At 41.6% G+C, this 20805-nt stretch overlaps 1 protein-coding gene across 1 annotated transcript; it reads right to left on the bottom strand.

Moving 5' to 3' along the window:
• Positions 1-5533: 5533 nt before the first annotated feature.
• Positions 5534-14845, bottom strand: LOC143117219 (uncharacterized). The gene is made up of 5 exons (XM_076278801.1): positions 14156-14845; positions 13914-14060; positions 13184-13727; positions 12798-13043; positions 5534-6125 (listed from the first exon to the last, which is right to left on the bottom strand). Exons 1-5 carry the CDS (start codon positions 14835-14837, stop codon positions 5534-5536), a joined length of 2211 nt encoding a protein of 736 aa, XP_076134916.1. The 5' UTR covers positions 14838-14845.
• Between the last annotated feature and the right edge of the window lie 5960 nt (positions 14846-20805).

Raw genomic sequence — 20805 nt, forward strand, 5'->3', positions numbered from 1 at the left:
GATGCAATTTATTTTTTCACACAGACATCACGTGTGAAATATTGAATGATCAAAACATTGGTTTTGAGTCTCTCAATGTACAGTACTCAAGAGGTAACTGAAACTTACCAGAGTCGGAATGTCCTCCATTCAAAGGGCAAGGACACCTCTGCTGAGCGACGTATGTGATTGTAACTCAGATCCAGCTTTCAAGCTGGAGTTGGATCTAAGAGCAGCAGCTAAGAATGCACAGCCTGTTTCTGAGATACAACATCCAGACAGTCTGAGGGAACAGGAAGGACAGAATGGAAAGAATGAGAGACATATTAGGTCAGGAGGGGGGGGGGGGGGGGCTTGACTCTTGAGGGTGCGAGTTTAGGAGTGTATTTTGCATGCACACTGTCTATCTACAATTAAGAACAAAATTATTTATACCCCTGGCAAATATTGATTTAATGTTGATTTTCTCTCTCTTCAAATATGTTTGTTCTGACTAAAAATGACACTGCCACATGCCAATAGGTTGCCAATAGGACAATGTGGTAGAAACATGGAATCAAAAAAATAAATGTTTTTATCTTTTTTAACATTTTTATGAAAAATGACGTCTCCGCAATTATTCATACCCTTTTAAAATAATCGCTGGAAACATCTTTATTTGCAATCAAAGCTCTCAAAATGGTTCTTAAAATATGTACCAAGCTGCTCCATGTCTCCACAATGATTGACCTTTTTTTGAGTTAGGAGCCATTATTTGCCATCCCTCTGGCCTTGTACTCACTTTTTTGACGGATTGAGGTCTGGACTCTGGCTGGGCCACTCTAAAATATGACATTGTTCTCTGTTAACCATTTCTTGACTTGTTTGGCTGTATGTTTTGAATCATTGTATGGTTTAATGGTCCAATTATGCCTATTGGGGTATGTCTCTTGCACACTGCCTTATCTTTTCCTCCAGAATCTCAGTGTAGCCTCTTGCTTTAGTGTTACCGTTTACTTTGAGAAGGTCACCAGCACCCCCTGGTTGAAAAACATCCCAAAAGAATACTTTTCTAACTCCTACAATGAAATGGACACGGTGACATTGGAATTTAATGTGGTACATGAAAATGTAGCTAAAAATGTGGGGAATGCAATGCATCAATCAAGCATTTTGGACGATATATTGTCACAAGCTGCATGGCAGAATAGGCAACAGGCCGATGTGCGTTTTATTTGGAGACTGTTTTGCGCGACAGAGACTGAGTTTGCTGCTGATATTCTGGGGATAGGCCTAGCCAATGTACGACTTTTGCCTTTTAATGTATTTGCTGCATTAGATCAGTCTTTCTAGAACAGGCAAGGGCTTTCTAGCCTCACGTCAGCAGCGCTGCATCACCCATATAGCCTACATTAAAACAACCAGCGGATGGTGGGCAGGTGTAGTTTTGAAAATTGGTCAACAAACTTTGGTGCTGATGGATGGCTGATGGATGATAAGTTTTGCTATGCAGTTATGGTTGAAATAATAGCCCATCAGCGCATCTCTAGTGTGTGTGCCTCTCTCGCTCAGAGGGGAGGGAGAGGCTAAGGGTCGATCCAGCATGGATTCTAAACTCTGTGGTGGATAGGATCGATCTACAATTAGGTGTTAATAATATTACCACGCTAGGTCAAAGTACTCCCAAGTGCTATTGCGCCACACATTGTAGTTCTCATGTTTATTCGCTTGGAAAATCGTCACGTTTCATGTTGTGTGCCCTAACATTTTTCATCAACTACTCGTGCAACTGTATTTAAGTAGGTAAAACGTGGAGGTGTTTGAATACTGCTATGTGCCTCTCTCTACGGCCACGGCAGAGCCCGCTAGCATAGCAACATGCTAACACATTAGCACCGCGCGACAGAGCGTTTGAGTGCACCTACCGACACGGGAGAGGTACGACTCAACTCGTGAAAGTTACGGTAAGAACATATATCACTACTGTTTTTGGGTGGCGTGTTCCTTTAATGCAATAACATAGCCTGGGTGCCATTCCGAACTTAGTCCTGCTCACAACATTTGAGGTCGGGAAGTTCGGTCTGGCATTGCTTCATTGTGGTGGAAGTATGCTCGCCCTATATCGGGCGGACCAATCAAATCAGGCTTTACGATGATGGACAGGTGAGCAACAGCGCCTATGGCTAGAAGGATACATGGCTTTTAAGACCCCATATGGAAAATTTGTATTATTTAATGAAGTTGTATCACTGGAAACGATTATTTCTGAAAACTTTGGCCAAAGTTGAGATGTGGGAAAAATCGTGGTTTCACTTTCATCAAGGGAAAACAGTGCTGTTGCATTGCGACATGTTCGTTAGTTTGAAATCTCTGATTGACCACCTGTTTGAGGGATTTGCAACAGCCTTTCCCAGCTGTTTAACATGTTTGTAGCATATCACTGTTCAACAGAACAGAGGGGATATAGGAGAAGGATGGTTCGTGTGTTTTCTTCCTAAACCTCACGGTAAGCTATTTTGTTGCTATTGTTATTTTGTTGTTACGTCCCAATGGAGCAGTATCAGACTCATATTCTGACTAGAATTGAGTATGACTATGTCAGGCTAGCACTGACAGCCTTAGTTTCTACCGATCTTGACTTTTTTGATGTTTCAATAGTCTATAGTCTAGTTAAAGTCTCAACAAAAATGTTGTTCAAATCTTTTGCAAAGCGTGATGGGCTTCAAATACTTGCACTGGCAGCAATGGTTCTTCTGATTTGACTTCAAACCAGTTTCCTGTTTGTTGATATCCCTGTTTACCTGATGATTAGTACTTCAGTTATACCAATACGTGTCCTCAGGCACTGAAAAGCCGGCCCTTCTTATTTTGTGCACTCACTGTTTACTTAGGCTACGTTTTTAGGAAAAAAGCTAAAATCGACTTGAAGCCGAGCAGAGTGGCACAAAGCAGTGCTCCTTAGAGCCGCTCACAGACATTAAGACTCACATACATTGTTTTTCTTGTCTCATGTTTTGGTACAACTAAAGCACTCCTCTTAAGTTGCTTGTTGACAGCCATGTATCAAGAATGAAATGTGATCAGGCAGAAATATTTTGGTTTATTTTGAGAGTTTTGGACAAAAATGTGAGAGATTGGTATCAAACCAGTTTAAATCCATACTTAAGTGTCTCCAATTTGCAGTTCTGGCACTGAAATGCCTGAGACAATTCCTTTACTCCAGCATCCATCAGATCGTTGTTGGTCAGGTCCAGTTCTGTCAAGTGTGAGTTTGTTGACTGGACACATAAGGCCATAAAATGACATGATCCCATTGTAAGGTTGCAGGAAGCAAGTCTATAAAATACAAATGAAAACTGCTTTTACAGTATCACTCATCACATACATTTTTATCATATTTCTCAGATTATAGGATCTCTAATGCTCAAGAGACAAAAGGAGAAAAATGCAGTTTGTGTAAGCTTACAGTACAGAGGGATGCATAACATCTGTCACAGAGGAAAGGGAATTTACTAGCAATAATTTCTCTTTCACAAAGGTTCACTCTGTACCTACAATAGTATCATTATGCTTAATAGATATATTGTATTATCCTCCCTGTCTATTTGTGACTGGCGTCACACAATCTGGCAAAAAATACTTTTTGGTCACCACTAGTCATCCCAAAAAAATATTTCGAAAATGTGCTCAAACTAATGCTGGTGAATTTTGACAGCAGCCATGCCACTAATAATAAACTAGATTTTTCTACAATATATATACAGCAAGAGAAACAGACATCCACTAGATACATTTAGCGAAACCTGTCAGCTCCTAAAACAAGATTTTCAAGATAAATGTTAGGCCCTGTGGTGGCCATGGAATATTTAATGGGCAAATTCTCCCATTCCAGCTTCTGTGCGTGTAAATCTTTTTCATGTGCTTCAGTTACGCACTTTTCAGTGGCGCACATTCACCCATTCCAGTTTTGGTTACACCCACAGGGCAGCCTTATAAAAAAAAATATTTAATCAGATTTTGTTCATTTAGGTTGATATGAAAACGTGGAACTTGGACTTTTTTGAGTTTCTGAATGTCATTTAAATCCAGAAAGAACACAAACCAATCTTTGATTTTGAAAATATAAGCATGGTGAACTAGCCTGGGTTTTCGCATGCTGCTGTCACAAGGTCAGTTCATTCGCCGCTCACGGGCCTCGAGCCCGCCACCTTGACACACACACTGGCATGGGAGACGAACGCTCTAACCACTGTCGCGCATATGTCGAGGTTTGTCTCCAAGAACTGTCCAAAAGCGCCCCCTAAAGCGCCGGTTCGAATCCTGTCATGCACGTAATATTTGCATTGAAAATACACTAAAGATGTCTATCGTTGTATGGAATGATACTGACGTGTCACACGTGCGACGGTATGATCGCTAACTAAGAGAAACGAGGATGATACACACGTTTGTTTTTCACCTGTCACATGTCATTTTCTCTGATGGATTGCATTGAAAATATGCTACAGATATCAATCGTTGTATGGAATACTGACGTGTCACATGTGGGACGGTATGAACGCTAACTAAGAGAAATTAGGATATTTAAAATGACTCTCTTCTTAACAGTTAGCTGCAATGTAGTATGCATAATCATTTTCTGTATACTGTACAACTTGAAATAAAAGCTTGGAGATAGACGTTTTGTTCTATGTCTGTTGTTTTTTTCTGGTTTATATCATTCCTTATTTATTTCAAAGATAGGCAGATATTCTGTGTGAAATGTTAAATTTCATATTTCTCATCTGTGGTGTATTTGATTGAGCACCGAGTTCTTTTCATCCTTGCCTCCGTGTATTCATATTATATGCTTTAGTAATTTTAATTACTAATTACTAATTATTTTAATATTATATACAGAGGCGTGTATTCATATTATATGCTTTAGTAAGTAACCCACGAGTATTACTAGTACAACAATAACCAGCATTACATAAAGCTACAACACCATCTTTGCTGAGGTAAAATTCTGTGTGTAAGGAATTAAAAGGCTGTCTGATATAGAAGCCTGTCCCACATAAAAGCAGGGTCATTTAGAGGATTTAGGAAAACAAAAAGCCTGGCTTTTTATGGTCTGTGCAGTTTTACAAATACCTACCTTTTCTGCAGTAAATGGTTCACCAATAGCTCCAGACTTGTGATTAATTATGACAGAGAAGTCCTTATCAATTACTTTACCATAACAATGTCACAGAAAAATACACAGTTGAATATTGAATTACACAGAGGGGGGAATTGATACCAAAAGAATTTATTTAATTAAATAACTATATACAACAGTGCAAGTGCATCATTTGTCAGTTTGCCCCTCTTCCCTGCCTTCTCCCCTCACACCCCTTTGCTCCACTCCCATCTGCTCCTTTTTTTCCCATATCCTCTGGCTGCCAGACGCACTCGCCATTCAGTTAAGGACTCGATGGCTGTCTCCTCACAGTACCAGTTCCCATAATACTGCTGGTGACCTGCCAGCTTACGGTCCTTTAAACAGCTTCTACACACCACTACATCGTTTTTTTTAGTATACTTTCTAACACGTTCACCCGCCTCTTCCTTCTCCATTCTCCTCTTTCTGTTCCATTGTGTGTTGTATGGTATATCTAAAACTGGTGCTGTTGAAGGAACAGGACTGGCTGGCAGGATTTGCCTTAGCCTGGCTTGGACCTTGTGTCGCGGTGGTTGAAGGGTGCAGCATGGAGGAGAGCGTGGCACTGGCTGAAGGGTGCTGCATGGAGGAGAGCGTGGCACTGGCTGAAGGGCGCTGCATGGAGGAGAGCGTGGCGCTGGCTGAAGGGCGCTGCACAGAGGCGAGTGTAGCAGTGGCGCTGGCTGAAGGGCGCTGCACAGAGGAGAGTGTAGCAGTGGCGCTGGCTGAAGGGCGCTGCAGGGGGGCGAATGTTGCGGCAGGTTGGTCTATCTCCCCAAATGTCAGACGTCTTTTCAGCCTGGCCGTGCCTGCTGTATTTGACGGCAGGGAAAAGACATGCGGGTTGTCCACCACAACTACGACGGACAGAGCCTCTTTTTGGGGTGTAGACTGCTGCCGCACAGGTCCTGCAATTGGAGCCTCAGGACAGGGGATGGCTTGTTGCAGCACCTCAGTCTCCTGACTCCGGCTACGCTTGTTGTACCTGAATAAAAATAACATCAAAAGGGCAGTTTTAAAGAAGAGATATATTCCACAAATAAAGCTGTTGTTGCTACCTAGGTTGTACAGATATTTATTAATTTAGATAGATAGATAGATACTTTATTGATCCCCAAGGGGAAATTCAAGGTCACAGTAGCATACAGACATCTCACACAACATTCACTAACAGCAGAAAAAGTCATTAAAAGCATATAATATAAAAAACACAACAAGAAATAAGGACAGTAGAAGATAAAGAATATACTAAAATACAATTTATATATATATCACTGATTCTTGAGATAAGGGACAAAAGTACTTTTGAAAAGTGACAAACAAAAAATCAATACTACATTAATTTTAATTGGATATCATCATAAACATAGATCTCATCTATCATGCCTGAAAAGGAACAGGTTTTTTATTAACCACTTTTTATAAAAATTAACATTTACTGACTTAGTAACTTGTCATTTGTCAACTCCGTCAGACACATGAAAATATGTTTTTTTGTGTGTTTGATCAATTCAACAACACTCTAAAGTCTTTAAGTGTGTAGAAATGGTGTGCCTTAGCAAGGTTTAGTGATAAATTGCATTATATACACTTTTAATATCATTTTACATTGTTTTGAAATAAGCCATTTTAAATTACCTTAATTTAGTTTACTATTTTTTAATTTTTAATATATACAATTAGTGGTTTTGTGCACACAAGACACTGATGCATGTAGATAAGTTGGTGTTTTAATGTATGAACACACTCAATTGAACAAAATAAATATAATTTTTTTTATAAAAATGAAAAACCTCCATCTTACGGTGTTGACACACAACTGACGGTGTTGACACACAATTGACGGTGTTGACAAACTAATCGAGAATCAAACTGATTAAAGATATTTGACTAGTTTTGACATGGCAGTATCAAGGGAAAGAGTATCAAACTTCAAACAAAGAGTTTCTACAGGACCTCAGGCAAGTAAGTTCTATGATTTGCTCCAATTTCTCTCAGCAAGTAAGTACATATAGTGTTTTATCTGTCATTACTGCCTTCGGTGTAGAGCCAAGTATTAGATATTTATATATAATAGTTTGTCTAACCTGCGGGACTTGGACATTGGACAAGAGGTGTTGAACAGGGAACAAGCTGTCCCTGTCAGTTTCAAAATCTTTCACTGGACAGAAACAGACATCCCTCCTCCTAGCCTAGTTGCCTGCTGTAGTTTTACTGGTCACCTTGCTATTTTATAGTTGTATCTGGTAGCTTTGTTGACTTTACATTCTCCTATATGGGCACTTCCCTGCTGAAAAAAACAGCCTGACCAGCTAAAGGGGGTTTGCTGGTTGACCAGCTTGTTTGACCACCCTATGATGGTTGACCTACTAGACCAGCAAAACTATTACGAAAACATACCTTCAGCTGGTTTTCCCAGCTTATGATGGTAATTCAGCTGGTTTTGCTTGTAGTACCACCTCATGCTGGTCATTTTAGCTGGTGTTGCTGGTCTATAGTGCTGGTTTAACTGGCCATGCCAGCTTATGTTGGTCATTCTAGCAAACCAGCATGACCAGCTTGACGGGCTGGTCACCAGCATGACCATCTTGCACCAGCTGTATCCCACAAGACAGGCTGGTCACACCAGCATGACCAGCTTCCTCAGATGGTCATGCCAGCATATCCAGCTGGTGGCCCAACCAGCTACACCAGCAAAGACCAGCAAGAGCTGGAAGAAAACCAGCAAAGACCAGCTAAAACCAGCTACCAGCATAAGCTGGTTTCTAGCTGTTTTTTTCAGCAGGGTTTAGCCATTTGGAACAGAAGAACACACCAGAATAGGCCTGTTTAGTAAGCAGGATTTGATGGCTGCATTGCAAATCAATGCAGAAGTAATCCAAGTATTCAGAATACGTTACTCAGATTGAATACGTTACAAAATACATTTTTGGGCATGTATTCTGTATTCTGTAACAGAATACTTTTTGAAAGTATCCTTCCCAACACTGCCTACTCATCTCATGAGTCCCATGCGCTTTCCCACCAGTGGAGCTAGTTGGCTAGTTGATCAAACTTTTGCCAACTTAAAAAAAAAAGCTTAACTCCAGTCGTGATTCAAAGACCGCTGTTTTCCAGCAACAGCATCCATCTTTTTTGTTTTCAAGTAGCAGGGAATTCACGTGGAACCGTCGCAACTCTGTCATCATTATGTTAAGCCCGCCCACCGACTCTACACACAATATGATTGGCCTGATCAAAGTTTGATTTTTCCAGCTCACAAGCCAACAGAGAGTTGCTAGACTATCCTGGCTGCAAATTTCATTTGCTGCTGCTAGGGTACATCTAGATTTCTAGGTTACCCCCCTCCCATATTTAGGGTGAAAATTGGCAGTAAGACCACGACGATGCAAAAACTCAACTTTCACATCTTGGTGTTCTATATCTACATCAATGGACTTTCCTAACCACCAGTGATCATCATACACCACTGCCAGCCAATCCCCTGTCTCAATACTGTTGATAATTATATCAACAGTAGCACCCCCAGGATCTTTCAATGGCTCCTCTTCCATTTCATCCACCAAATCGTACATTTCATCGACCGAATCCCCTGCTTCTCCCAACTCGTCTTCCATCTCCTCTATCAACATGGACGGCTCTTCCTGGCCCTTGCATCAGTCTGCTGCTCCTCTGAGCAGTCTCTTATACAAAGAGTAGCTGGGGGAAAGCATTGGCAATTCAATAGCACTGCAAGAGCATGATAGTTGTCTGTAGCTAACACCAAACTGGCGAAGCCTATGGAGAAGCCGATACTTCTTTAGAATCTTGCCTGATACACTGCAAAAAATTAAATCTAATCTTATAATAACATCAAAAAAATCTATTTGGTATTGTTTCTAGTATGAAAAGACTTACCTCTTGAAAGGTCATTTTGACTTAATTTAAGAAGACTTTGACTTATTTTAAGGAGTCTTATCAAGACAAATTTACTTAACGCACTGGCAGACAAATTGGCTTGTTTTTAGGACAGATTTGCTCAATGCACTGGCAAATCTGCTTGTTTTCATGATGAGATGTCTTAAAATAAGTCAAACTTTTCTTAAATTAAGTCAAATGATTTCATGAGAAAGCGCTGGTAAGTCTCTTTATACTGAAAACAATACAAACTAGTTTTTTATCTTGATATAAGATTAATAATCTTAGTTAGATTTTATTAGATAAGCAGTTTTTGCAGTGTAATGCCAGTTGTCTGTGACCTGATTTTTCAACGGCTCGTTTCTGTGCCACATGAGTTGTATAATTCCTTCTCAGCTCTTGTGAAAAAGAAGATATCTCCTAATGTTGGAGTTCCGATGTTGGCTTCCCGTTATCATCCTCTCTGTTTCTGTTCATGGAGAATCTACAATCATTTTATCTTTAAGTTTGACATTTGACTGTTCTATTTGAGCCTTCTTTTTCCGCCATTCCTGCTTTCTTAGTTTGTGTTGCTCTTTTGTTAATTTCTTAACCTTTTCTTTCAATGCTTTTATCTCTCTTGCGTGTCTTTTCCTGGTTTTTCTCCTCTCTCTCTCAGCTGCAAGGGCACGCTGGGTTGAAGTAGGCTCCTCAACAGCCTGGTCCAGAGGACATTCTGGTGGGGTGTCTATTTCATTTAGCCATCTATTCTGCATAGCTCTGGACCTTTTCTTTGCTTTCCTCCAATACTTATTGCGGTGCCTTTTTGCTCTGGGTCCTAATTCTCCTACTTGTTTTACTTTTTTGTTTTGGACCCTGTCCTTCCATCTCTGTCTCTCCTTTTCTAACTGCTGTTTACTGTCTAACTGTCCCTTCTGCTCTCTGGGTCACTGTTAATTCTTTCTCTCCCTTTTCTCTGGTACTGTTTCTTTGTTTTTGCTTCTGCCTAGATTACAGATAAAAACAATACTTTTATGAGTTATTATTATAAGTTATTTGGCATTTGGGTATATTAAGATGTTTTAAGTCAATCAACATGCATACTTAGATCATATTATCATGTTATGTAGTTGTAATACATTACTTAATGAGTATTTGGGAGCACTTTTCCACTCCGTCAGCTTACATGTCAACACCGTCAGACAAAATATCTGACAGAGTTGACGTCTGACGGAGTTGACAAAACAACATGTTTTTTTTAACTTAATCATGTGTAGTAGATGGTAGCCATTTTGATTTTCCTCAGTTGCCAGCTGCCACTAAACTAAACCAAAATACCAACTTTTATTTCAAACTTCTTGATTGAATTCAGCTCTACTTTGAAGACAGTGTTGACACATAAAAGCTGTGACCACAGGGATTTCAACTTTCAACGCTGAATATTTATTTTTTTAAAAACACTTATGAGACCATGTGTTGGACTGCTGCATCCATCAACAGAAAGAAGTCAAAGGGGGTCCTCAGGGTTAAAGCTGACCAAAATATGCCTGATTTATTTCGAATTTGAAAAATATCTGACGGAGTTGACATGAATTGAGGACAGATTTTGAAAGGCTGTTGTTAATGTATAAAATAATGCAATGTTCACGTTAAGTATTTTGTGATATTTTATTAAGCCATCCAATTAACCTCATAATCATATTTGTGCATTTTGGGCATTTTAAAACACTTTATTTTTACAGTTTGATACTGTAACCTCTGCGGAGGACGAGTTCATTTCCATGGGCTTTCATAGTACAGTGCCGGTATTTTATGAAATTACTATGAAATAATATAAATATAGCCAAAACTAAAAGTCTAAACATACACAATTCTTTCATATCCAACTTTTAAAGCCTTTTTAAATGAAATAATTTATTGTTTTTTAAAGGAAATTGCAACATTTTGATGGGAGACATGTTTTGTCCCTTATCTCAAGAATCAGTGATATATATATACAGCGGGGAAAATAAGTATTGAACACGTCAACATTTTTTTCAGTAAGTATACTTCCAATGAGGCTATTTGCATGAAATTTTCACCAGACATTAGTATTAACTCAGATAATTCACCCATATAAAAAAATCCAAACATTAAAGTCCATAGGTAGAGTTATGTGCAATAAAGTGGAATGACACAGGAAAAAAGTATTGAACACGCCTGCTGTGGAAAAGCCTTTATTCGTAATGACAGCTTCAAGGCATTTCCTGTATGATGAAACTAATCACACAGTATTCTGGTGAGTTTGGCCCATTCTTTTAAACAGATAGTCCTTTAATATTGAAGATTTCAGGGGTCCCTCTTGTGAATCCTGATCTTTAGTTAACTTCCAAAACTGTTCAATTGGATTGAAGTCAGGGCCTTGATTTCCTTTCTCTGAAATCAATTGAGAGCTTCCTTTGCTGAATGGTTAGGATCATTGTCCTGCTGGAAGGTCTAGCCATGTCTCATCCTCATCATCCTGGTGGATGTAAAGATTCTCCCAGAACAAAATGACTCCATTCATCATTCCTTCAACTGTATGAAGTCTGCTAGTACCATGAGATGAAAAACAGCCCACACCATGATGCCACCACCTCCAAACCTCCATGTTGATAGGGTATTTTTAGGGTGATGCACAGTGCCATTTCTCCTCCAAATATGGTGTGTAGTATGACATCCGAAAAGTTACATTTTTAACCAGAATACATTCTTTCAGTATTTCATAGGATTGTTCAAATGTTGTGAAGCAAACTTTCAACGAGCTTTGACATGTTTTTCTTCAGCAATAGAGTCATGCGGGGTGAGGGTGCATAGAGGCCATGGCGGTGGAGTGCATTACCTATGATTTTCTCTGTAACAATTGTACCTGCCGCCTCCAAATCTTTTTGGAGTTTTCTCAGAGGGGTCCTTGGCTCTGACTATCCTTCTGACTTCCTGGTCAGAAATCTTGCAAGGAGATCCTGTGCATGGCCAGTTGATGATGTAGTGATGTTCCTTCTACTTGCAAATAATCGCTCCAATATTGCTTGCTGGATGATTCTGAAGTTTTGATGTGCATCTGTAACCAGTTCCATTAATATGTTTGGCAACAATAAGGTTGCAAAGATCTTGGGAGAGCTCTTTGCTTTTGCCCATCATGAAATGTTTCTTGTGTGACACCCTTCTAACAAAAAACCTTTTTATAGCTCACCAGTATGTATTAACCCAGCTTATATGAATTTGCACAGATAGGAGGGATAATTTCTCTAATTACTGATAAATTACAGTTCCTTGCCATTCCTTGCCTTTGTGTACTGCTTTTTCTTAGCGTGTTCAATACTTTTTCCCTATGCCATTCCACTTTTTTACTCATAACACTACTTTTAGACATTAATGTTTGGATTTTTATATATGTGTGGATTACCTAAGTTAATACTAATGTCCGGTGAAAATTTCATGCGAATAGCCTCACTGGAAGTATACTTACTGAAAAAAATGTTGACGTGTTCAATACTTATTTTCCCCGCTGTATATATATATGTATATAGAAAACTACTATTATTAAGTACAGGTATAAGTGTGACCACAATCCAGCTTTGGCATGGAGGGAGGGGTTATGCATATGTGCTCATATAGCACGCAAACAGTGAAGCAGTGACACAGTGGTAAAAAGTGGCTAGTGGACAGACAGTACACAAACATGGAGAGGGTGGAGAGGCAGACAGACTATGCGGAGAGGTCTATCTCTCCTCTTCCCTTAAGTGAAGCTCACTTTACTCACCATTGTGCCAGCGTCGCCGTGTTCACCTCGGGCAGCTGGATAGTGGTGTCGGCCATCACACGTGCATTGTTGATAATGCATTGCCTTAAATTGCTATATGCATGTATGATCTGGGTCCACCGGCTCTGGCTTCCCTCTGGGCTTTTCTTTCGGCCAGTGATGGCCATGCAGAGCTGGATGAAGATGGCCTCCACCAGCCGGTTGCAGTCTGGCCACTGGGCAGGACCATGTGACCCAACGAAACACCTAGACAATTAAGGCAGTGCAAAACATGGTAATTATAGATATGGTCAAATGGATTGTAAACAAAACAAACAAATAAACAATCACAAAAATCAAAGGAATGTACCGTCTGGTGGACTCCACCCCTGGTGCCACAATCAAGCTGTTTCCTCAGCTGGCTGCAGCTGTTTCCGAGGCCCCTCTGGCGCATCTGCCGCACCACCTGCATGTCACAGCCCAGCTTGGACGTCAGCAGACAGGGGAAATGGACACGATGGCCGATGTCCAGCTGGCGGATGATGTTGCAGGTCCAGCTGATGACCTTCCGCTTGCACCCCTTGCAGGCCAGATACTCTGCCACCATGAAGTATGTCCCGCTGACACCAACCACCTGCCGTACCCTCTGGTGCAATCCGGCAGATGTAAGCTCCTCCTTCCCGCAGTCTTCATGAGGGCAGAGTAGCCGCACGCGCCACAGCTTCCTCGGCATCCAAATAAATAGGGAGTGGCCGAAGTACCTCTCCATTGGGGGAATACCAGTGGGGACAAGTGATGGATTCGGGGTGTGCCACCACATCCTGTCCACCCTGGTGAAGTCAAGCTCTGGCTGTCCAGTCCGGGACCACTTAAAAAGGGCCTTTGAGATCCACTGCTGGTCTAGGACTGGCAAGGCCGGTATCCAGCCAGCAGGGAGACAAACTCTGTTCTCTATGAAACAGAACACAAGAAATGCAGTGTGAGGCTCTTGTTTTATGTATTTTGTGCTGAACACTCACAAATTGAAATGTCTGAGAGTATCTTTATATTTATTGTTTTCTGCGCATTACATCAGCTGTGTTTATGTCATTTGTATATGTCATTTTACTACTATTATTCTTATTACTACTATCTTACGTGCTGCTATCGCCTCCTCCGCATGCTCTGCTGCCATGACCAGGTCCCTGTCATCAATGGCACCTGTCTCCAGTTCACATGGCACTGCTGCTGGGACTGATGGACAGACATGCTCTGATGAGCCTCGTGCTGGCACTGCTGGAATGGCTAGAGAAGACAATAATGATAGTTTTAAAAAATCTATATGTATGTGTATTCATATTACTTTTGGCATCACACACCTTTAATAACATTAGACTTACTAGGCTGAAACCTGTTGGCCGAAGAAGAGACAAGTCTTCTGACCGACATGTCAAGGCTCCTTTGGCTCAGACTCTTTCCCACCAGCAATCCACGCAATGATGTGACTGGCACACGCTTGGTGGAAGGGAAACCGCTAGCGGATGGCACTGCAGAGGCGGACCGGCTGGTGGGTGGCACTGGGGGCGCTGGGGACCAGCTGGTGGATGCTGTGGCAGAGGCTGAGGCACTGCCGACATGAGACGTGGAGGAGGATGATTGGGTGCTCAGCGCCCGTTGCAGCTTTATGGAGATAGCCCCTCGGCCCTCAGGGAACATCTCCATATAGCGTCTGAAGGCTTCCTTGTTTGCCTTGTTGGCTAAGGCGTCCTTCACCTCACCCCTCTCACTCTCCCTGATCATGGAAGCCACCAGGTACCCACCAAAACCAAGCGCATTCTCCAGGACCCACCTGAATGTCTGTCCCCTGAAAAACCTGAACTGCAGTGTATGCAGACCCAGCACACAGACCTCATCTTCTGGATCAAGGCCTTGCTGAACTGCTGCTTGCTTGGCCAACTCCAACACCTTGTCTGGTGGAAGAGGACGCGACCATGGCTTGGCACTCTTCTTTACCCTGTCTGCTTCATGGGAGTCATTTAAAATGACTGTCCCATCAGCCCTCTTTCTAAACTTTGGCTCCATATCTGTCAGTAAGGGACTGTACGATATTTACCGGGGGGGGAGGGCCGGTCGTCAGGGGGGGGAGGGCCTAAGAGAATTTTTTAAGCCTTAGGGGAAGGCCCAGGAGAAATTTTTTGGCCAGGGTGGAGGGCCGAGGAAAATAATTTTTTCCTGATCCATGATATTTTTTTCCCCTGATCAATGATCCGTTTTCGATATGAAAGGTTCGAAAGGTTTGTAGGCCAAAACATGATTCACGTCTCTTTGACAGAGTGGGCGAGTCCAAAAAGTCGCAACCCTACCTGAATCTCCCACAACTCCCCTCGTAAACTTGCAGGTCACCCGCGGTTATGAGTCATAAACCAAATATTTTAATGATATTCGGGTCATTTGCGGGCGGGTCAGTTAAAATTAATTAAATATATATTTTCTACAAATAGGCCTACTTAAAATATCACGAGAAGGCTAGCATCAATACAGTAAAGCATCAATACAGTAAGTCAACAGTAAAGAAGCTGAAGACGCGAGTTAAAATAATAAAGACACCCCTTCAGGAAAAGCGATATAGGCTATGGGAAATATTGGGAAAAGTTCTTAAAGAAGATGACAGTAGTACAAGTTATGGTCTATGTAGGCCTACTTCTTGCGAAGCCATTTAAAAGTATGACAGCCGAAACGGCAGCCTGCAGGAATGAATCTTATGGCACAGACTACACAGCCATATCTACCGGTAGGTTCGCGCATGCATAAAAGTTACCTTAGCTCGTTGTGTTTGTAACTTTAAACAGTGGATGTGCTTTAGTAAAGCTTTGTGCTTCATTCAGCATTTTAAACCAGTTCTTACGCTAACGTTTTGACCAGCAATGTATCTGTCTTGCCTACCTTGCCTTCCCATTTCTATTTTCGAAAGAAGTAGCCTATATGTCCATGGCCAAATCTTATCCTAGTGTTCTAATCCTTGGTGGTTGCGTGCGTGCTTGCGCTCTTATTCTCATTCTTTCTCCTGCGCAAACATTATGTCCTGCATGCCTGCGTGTAGTTCTACTGCATAAAGTTTTGCAAATAAATTAGTTTGTTTTACAGAAATGGACTACTGCATGCAGGCTATAACCAAAAGCACACATTTTGTAAAATAAGCGGGTCGGATCGCGGGTCGGGTATAATTTTGTCCTAATTAATATTCGCGGTCCGAGTTGCGGTCGGGTTGATTAAAATATCGGGCGACCGCAGGCCGCTTGTGACCAAACCCGCGCAACACTGGTTTGTAGCCCCGTGTGTGTGTATGTGCGCTTATGACATTTGCTGGCCGTTTTAACCTTGTAAACGTCATTTTTCGACCAGTTTTTTTTTCGATTTTTCGACCAAATTTGATTCACGTAGGGGGGAGGGCCTAGGATAATTTTTTTTGAGCCGGGGGGAGGCCCCTGGAAAAAAAAATTGACCAGGGGGGAGGGCCAGGCAGAACATTTTTAAGGAAAACCATGTTAAAAACTCACGTGTATCTGAGCACCTATCAGAAGATTAACCTAATGATACATCTTAGAGACTATTAAAAAGGTTAGAAACATGATGGCAAGTCCAGACAGCACTATGAACCACCCCATATCAACCACACAGTCTAGACACAGTATATCAGGTAGCAGCTAGCCAACATAAGGGGGGAGGGGGTGGGTGACACTGTACCACTGTACCACAGCCACTGTACCGAGACTCCCCTACACAGTACACACATATCTATAGCTTGATGCTATTATATAGCAATAATAAAAGACCACCAAAAGTGATGATGACAAGAAAGATAAAAATAGCGCAAGCTTCAAATAACGACTAAGTTAATTAAGCTAGCTTCTTGGAGGGGAAAAAGAGAACGGCAGTGTTGCTAGACTCCCCCACACCACAAACATAGCTACGTTACCTATTAGCTGGATGTTATTATATAGTAATAAAAGCTTTGCTAATAAAGTCCACCAAAAGTCAGGAAGAGTTACGTTAAAGATACAAATAGCGCAAGCTTTAAATGACGACTCTGATTAAGTTAACATTAACGTTACGTCCCGTTTAGGCACTGCGGGCTAATTTAACACTCATTTCTACCTAGCTTGAATCGATTTATCATCAATGGCAGGCTAATGCTAACATTTTGACAAAAAACAATAACAAAAAAACAAAAACTTTCCCTCAGTCAAGTCAAGCTTTATGAATGAAGCAGAATTCAGTCAAGTCAAACTTTATGAATGAAGCAGAATTCAGTCAAGTCAAGCTTTATGAATGAAGCAGAATTCAGTCAAGTCAAACTTTACGAATGAAGCAGAATTCAGTCAGTGAGTGATCAATCGTTTTCAAGTGGGGGAGGGAGACCCATCGGTAACTTTGAACTTAACCTGCAGGTTATAAACAGTGTCTATTTATGTCTCGTTTATGCAATAAGCTAACGTGACACTTACAATACAGTAAAAAAACGTGAACAAACTTACCAACAAAGTCGAAATCTTCCTCCGCAGAAACTCCGAAAACGACACTGCAAAATACTCGCTGAGGTAAATAACGTAGCGTACCTGTGCAGATAGCTCGCGCCGTTACGAGGGGTGAGGGCGGGACGTACCCCATGGCAACGGTTCTCTGATTGGTTCGTGCGTCACCAGGCACTTGGATATGCGGACCGCTCTGTGACTGGCCGTTGCTAGGCTGTCACTGGGGTAACTTTCCAGGCAGCCTTTCTAGGGAGACACTCGAGCTGTCATTGGCTGCTCCCCTGCCGTTTCGTGGGGGCAACGAGCCGCCTCATTGGCCATTTGCTGGGAGTTATTCGAGTTTCATTCGCTGGCAGTTGTTCGACACACAGCCGGCCGTACGAGCTAACAGCCCAGGCTTCCAACTCAGCGGTTAGAAGCGTTCTTAAGGATAGGGCTGTGAGGATTTACACGGGCAACTAGCATGCTAGCTTAGTCTGACCATGGGCGGATTATGAACTTTCGGGCCCCTGGGCCCAGATGTATTAACGGCCCCCCACTCATTGTCGTATATGTGGGAGGGGGGGTTTGGGGGTCCTCCCCCAGAATTTTTTTTAATTTGTTTGATGTGATTTCCTGTATTCTGGTGCATTTTGGGGATGGCCAATACTAAATTCAATCAGATTCATAGCCTACAACCTGATGTACTGATATTGAGGCAATGATTCCATGCAAAGGCTTGGGCTTCAGGGCCCCCTGATCCCTTGGGCCCCTGGGCCTGGGCCCGGTAGGCCCGTGCAGTAATCCATCCCTGAGTCTGACTCCGTTATACTGCCTGACGCGCGCAATTTTATTCACGCTGCTAGGCAGCCTGGATTCTATGGACTTCGTTTTCACCTCAACGAAGGAACCAATCACAGAACGGAGGGAAGGCAGCAAGATGATGACGACACACCAAAGCCGCTATGAGCTATGTACAGACGCATTTGATAGACATTCGTAGCGCCCAATAAACGGCTCTGGGCATTCGTAAACCACATTTCAAATAGGAGAAAATTAATGCCTAGTTCCCAGACCCCATCTCAATGAGATGAGGTCTGATGTTAGCCAGGCTAATGGTGAACTGAATAGTGAATGGCCTACAGTGAAGTGATGTCATTACATAGCCTAACAAAGAATTGACTTAACAAAATGTCACCTTTTCTTTGAGGATTGTTCATAAAAATTCAAGACATGTTTGAGGTGTGTAGATTCATAATTTAAAACTGTTGAGAAAGAACGTTTTAATGGCAGCTGCTTCTCATAATACCAATTTATCTTAGCAGACTATTTTTGTCCAAATCGACCTACAGATTAAAACAATACCATAGTTAAAAATTAACAGTGAACAGTAAGACTTAAAGACAACAGCAATAAGAACCAATAATGTCAATGCAATATCTGATCAATAGCCTAATATATATTTTTTAAAAATACAAACATACTACCGCTTGATTATTTAAGTGTATGCTGAACATGTATTAAGACCCCGCTTGAAAGACCCAAAACTATCACAAGCAGGCTTGGAATTTCACCATTCTGGGGGCAAGGCCACTTGGCCTTCAGTTGGGCATATTTGGTGGGGGGCACAAAGGCCACATGTCAGGGCACCAAGGCCAAAGTTAACTATACAGTAGTAGGCTATAAAAATGATCAAAGTTGTATTTAGCCTATTCATTGCAGTAGACCTGCATCACTGTATGAAACATTACAAAAACATGAAACATGGCATATTACATAGAACTGTAAATCATCTGATCATCTAATATTTACAGATATCTAGGCTATATATAACATTTATTTTATATTTGGCCTGTTATGAAATCATGTATTGAACAATTTAAGCACAGCTCAGCTTTAAGAAACTCAAATAGCCTACATGCATTTTAGCATTTTGTGATCATTAAGGCTACTTTCACAAACTCTTAGTCAGCTGTCCTCTGATTTACCAATATCTAGGCGATATTTGTAACATTTATTTTGTATTTGGCCCGTTATGAAATCATGTGGAACAATTTAAACACATTGTAAAACGTCAAGCCCAAATTTGGAGACATCCATGTATGTCGAACTTTACTGCAAATTCAAAACTGGATTACTCTGGAACGGCTAACTGTACAGGGGACTGCTTTGTGTTCGGTAAGGTCTCCTGTTTATTGTGATATATGGTTTGTCATGTGTTAAAAGAAGGGTTCGTAAAGTATTCCACCGAGATGAATGGTAGGGAGATCATGGGACGCAAAAGCTTCAGTAGAATGTATGATTAAATTGAATTATGTTATTTACTTTTCTCGTGAACCGTTCAACCAGGTGCGCGGGAACCTATTTTTGACCAGGGGTGCTGAATAACAAAAATAATGGATGTCCGACGATCTCCCCCACCCCCCCCCCCTGGACATGTTTCGGATTTGAACTGCTAAATAGCCTACGTCATTTTAGTGCGGTGTGCGGGTGATAGCGAGAAGTTTTAGAAAAGTCCTGGGCAGCCACAAATTCCAATGTTCCGCGACACTCCGAGTCCACTGCGCCCAGCCTAACCCCACAGAAGCGCACTTGACATCATTAGCCTATTTCAGTATAGCTAAGGAAAATTACTTTTCCGATCGTCAAAACCACACCAGAGATGTTAGGTAAGGGATAATGCCCGACGAGGTGTCCATTATCAGAAATAAATGGATGACGCGGAGGCGTGAACTGTCCGACGCGAAGCGCATCGACGCATCGAAGGGCATTATCCCGTTTATACCATGGTCACTTAAGAAATAAATAAATATGAAATCAATTATTATTACTAAATGAGTTTTAGAGTTTGTTCCAATTCTATTAGAAATGTTTAATCATTCATTAACACAAAAAAATCTTCCACAGAGTCTTACTGAAGCCTCCATTTCACTCATTCTAAAACCAGGTAAAGACCCACTTGAGTGTGGTTCCTATCGACCCATCTCTCTTTTAAATACAAATGTTAAGATGTTAGCTAAACTCCTTGCCCTAAGGTTAGACAAAGTCATATCTCCTATTATCTCAATGGACCAAACTGGTTTTATGAGAAACCGACACTCTTTTATAAATATCAAGAAACTGCTTAATGTCGTCCACTCCCCAGCGTCCAGGGAGGTGCCAGAGGTGGTTGTCTCCCTGGACGCGGAGAAGGCGTTTGACAGGACAGAAATGCCTTACTTATTTGCAGTATTAGAAAGGTTTGGCTTTGGTACTACATTTACCTCTTGGATCCGACTGTTATATACCTCCCCCAAAGCATCAGTGGTGACGAATAGAGTGGCTTCTCAATTCTTTCCTTTGTCAAGGGGCACACGACAAGGTTGCCCCCTAAGCCCTCTGTTGTTTGCGCTGGCCATAGAGCCCTTGTCCATCAAGGTCTTCTACTGATATACGTGGCTCGGCATATGTGCGTTGTTTCCTTGTTTTTTGTTCCTCTCTTTTAAAAATTGCATGTATTTATGTACATATTTGTCTGTATAGTTGTTAATATATGCACT

The sequence above is a fragment of the Alosa pseudoharengus genome, unplaced genomic scaffold (genome assembly GCF_046254945.1).
Source record: "Alosa pseudoharengus isolate Yale_2024_CS ecotype anadromous, Long Island Sound unplaced genomic scaffold, YU_APseudo_1.1 YU_APseudo_1.1_scf_1, whole genome shotgun sequence".
NCBI classification, from domain to species: domain Eukaryota; kingdom Metazoa; phylum Chordata; class Actinopteri; order Clupeiformes; family Clupeidae; genus Alosa; species Alosa pseudoharengus.

What these genes read in the sequence shown, in the direction of transcription:
- LOC143117219 (XM_076278801.1), bottom strand. Translation starts at nt 14,837, where the DNA reads ATGGAGCCAAAGTTTAGAAAGAGGGCTGATGGGACAGTCATTTTAAAT. An exon ending in GGCCAACAGGTTTCAGCCTA is followed by an intron (nt 14,061 to 14,155) that starts GTAAGTCTAATG and finishes TGTCTTCTCTAG; the next exon opens with CCATTCCAGCAGTGCCAGCA. An exon ending in GGAGGAGGCGATAGCAGCAC is followed by an intron (nt 13,728 to 13,913) that starts GTAAGATAGTAG and finishes TCTGTTTCATAG; the next exon opens with AGAACAGAGTTTGTCTCCCT.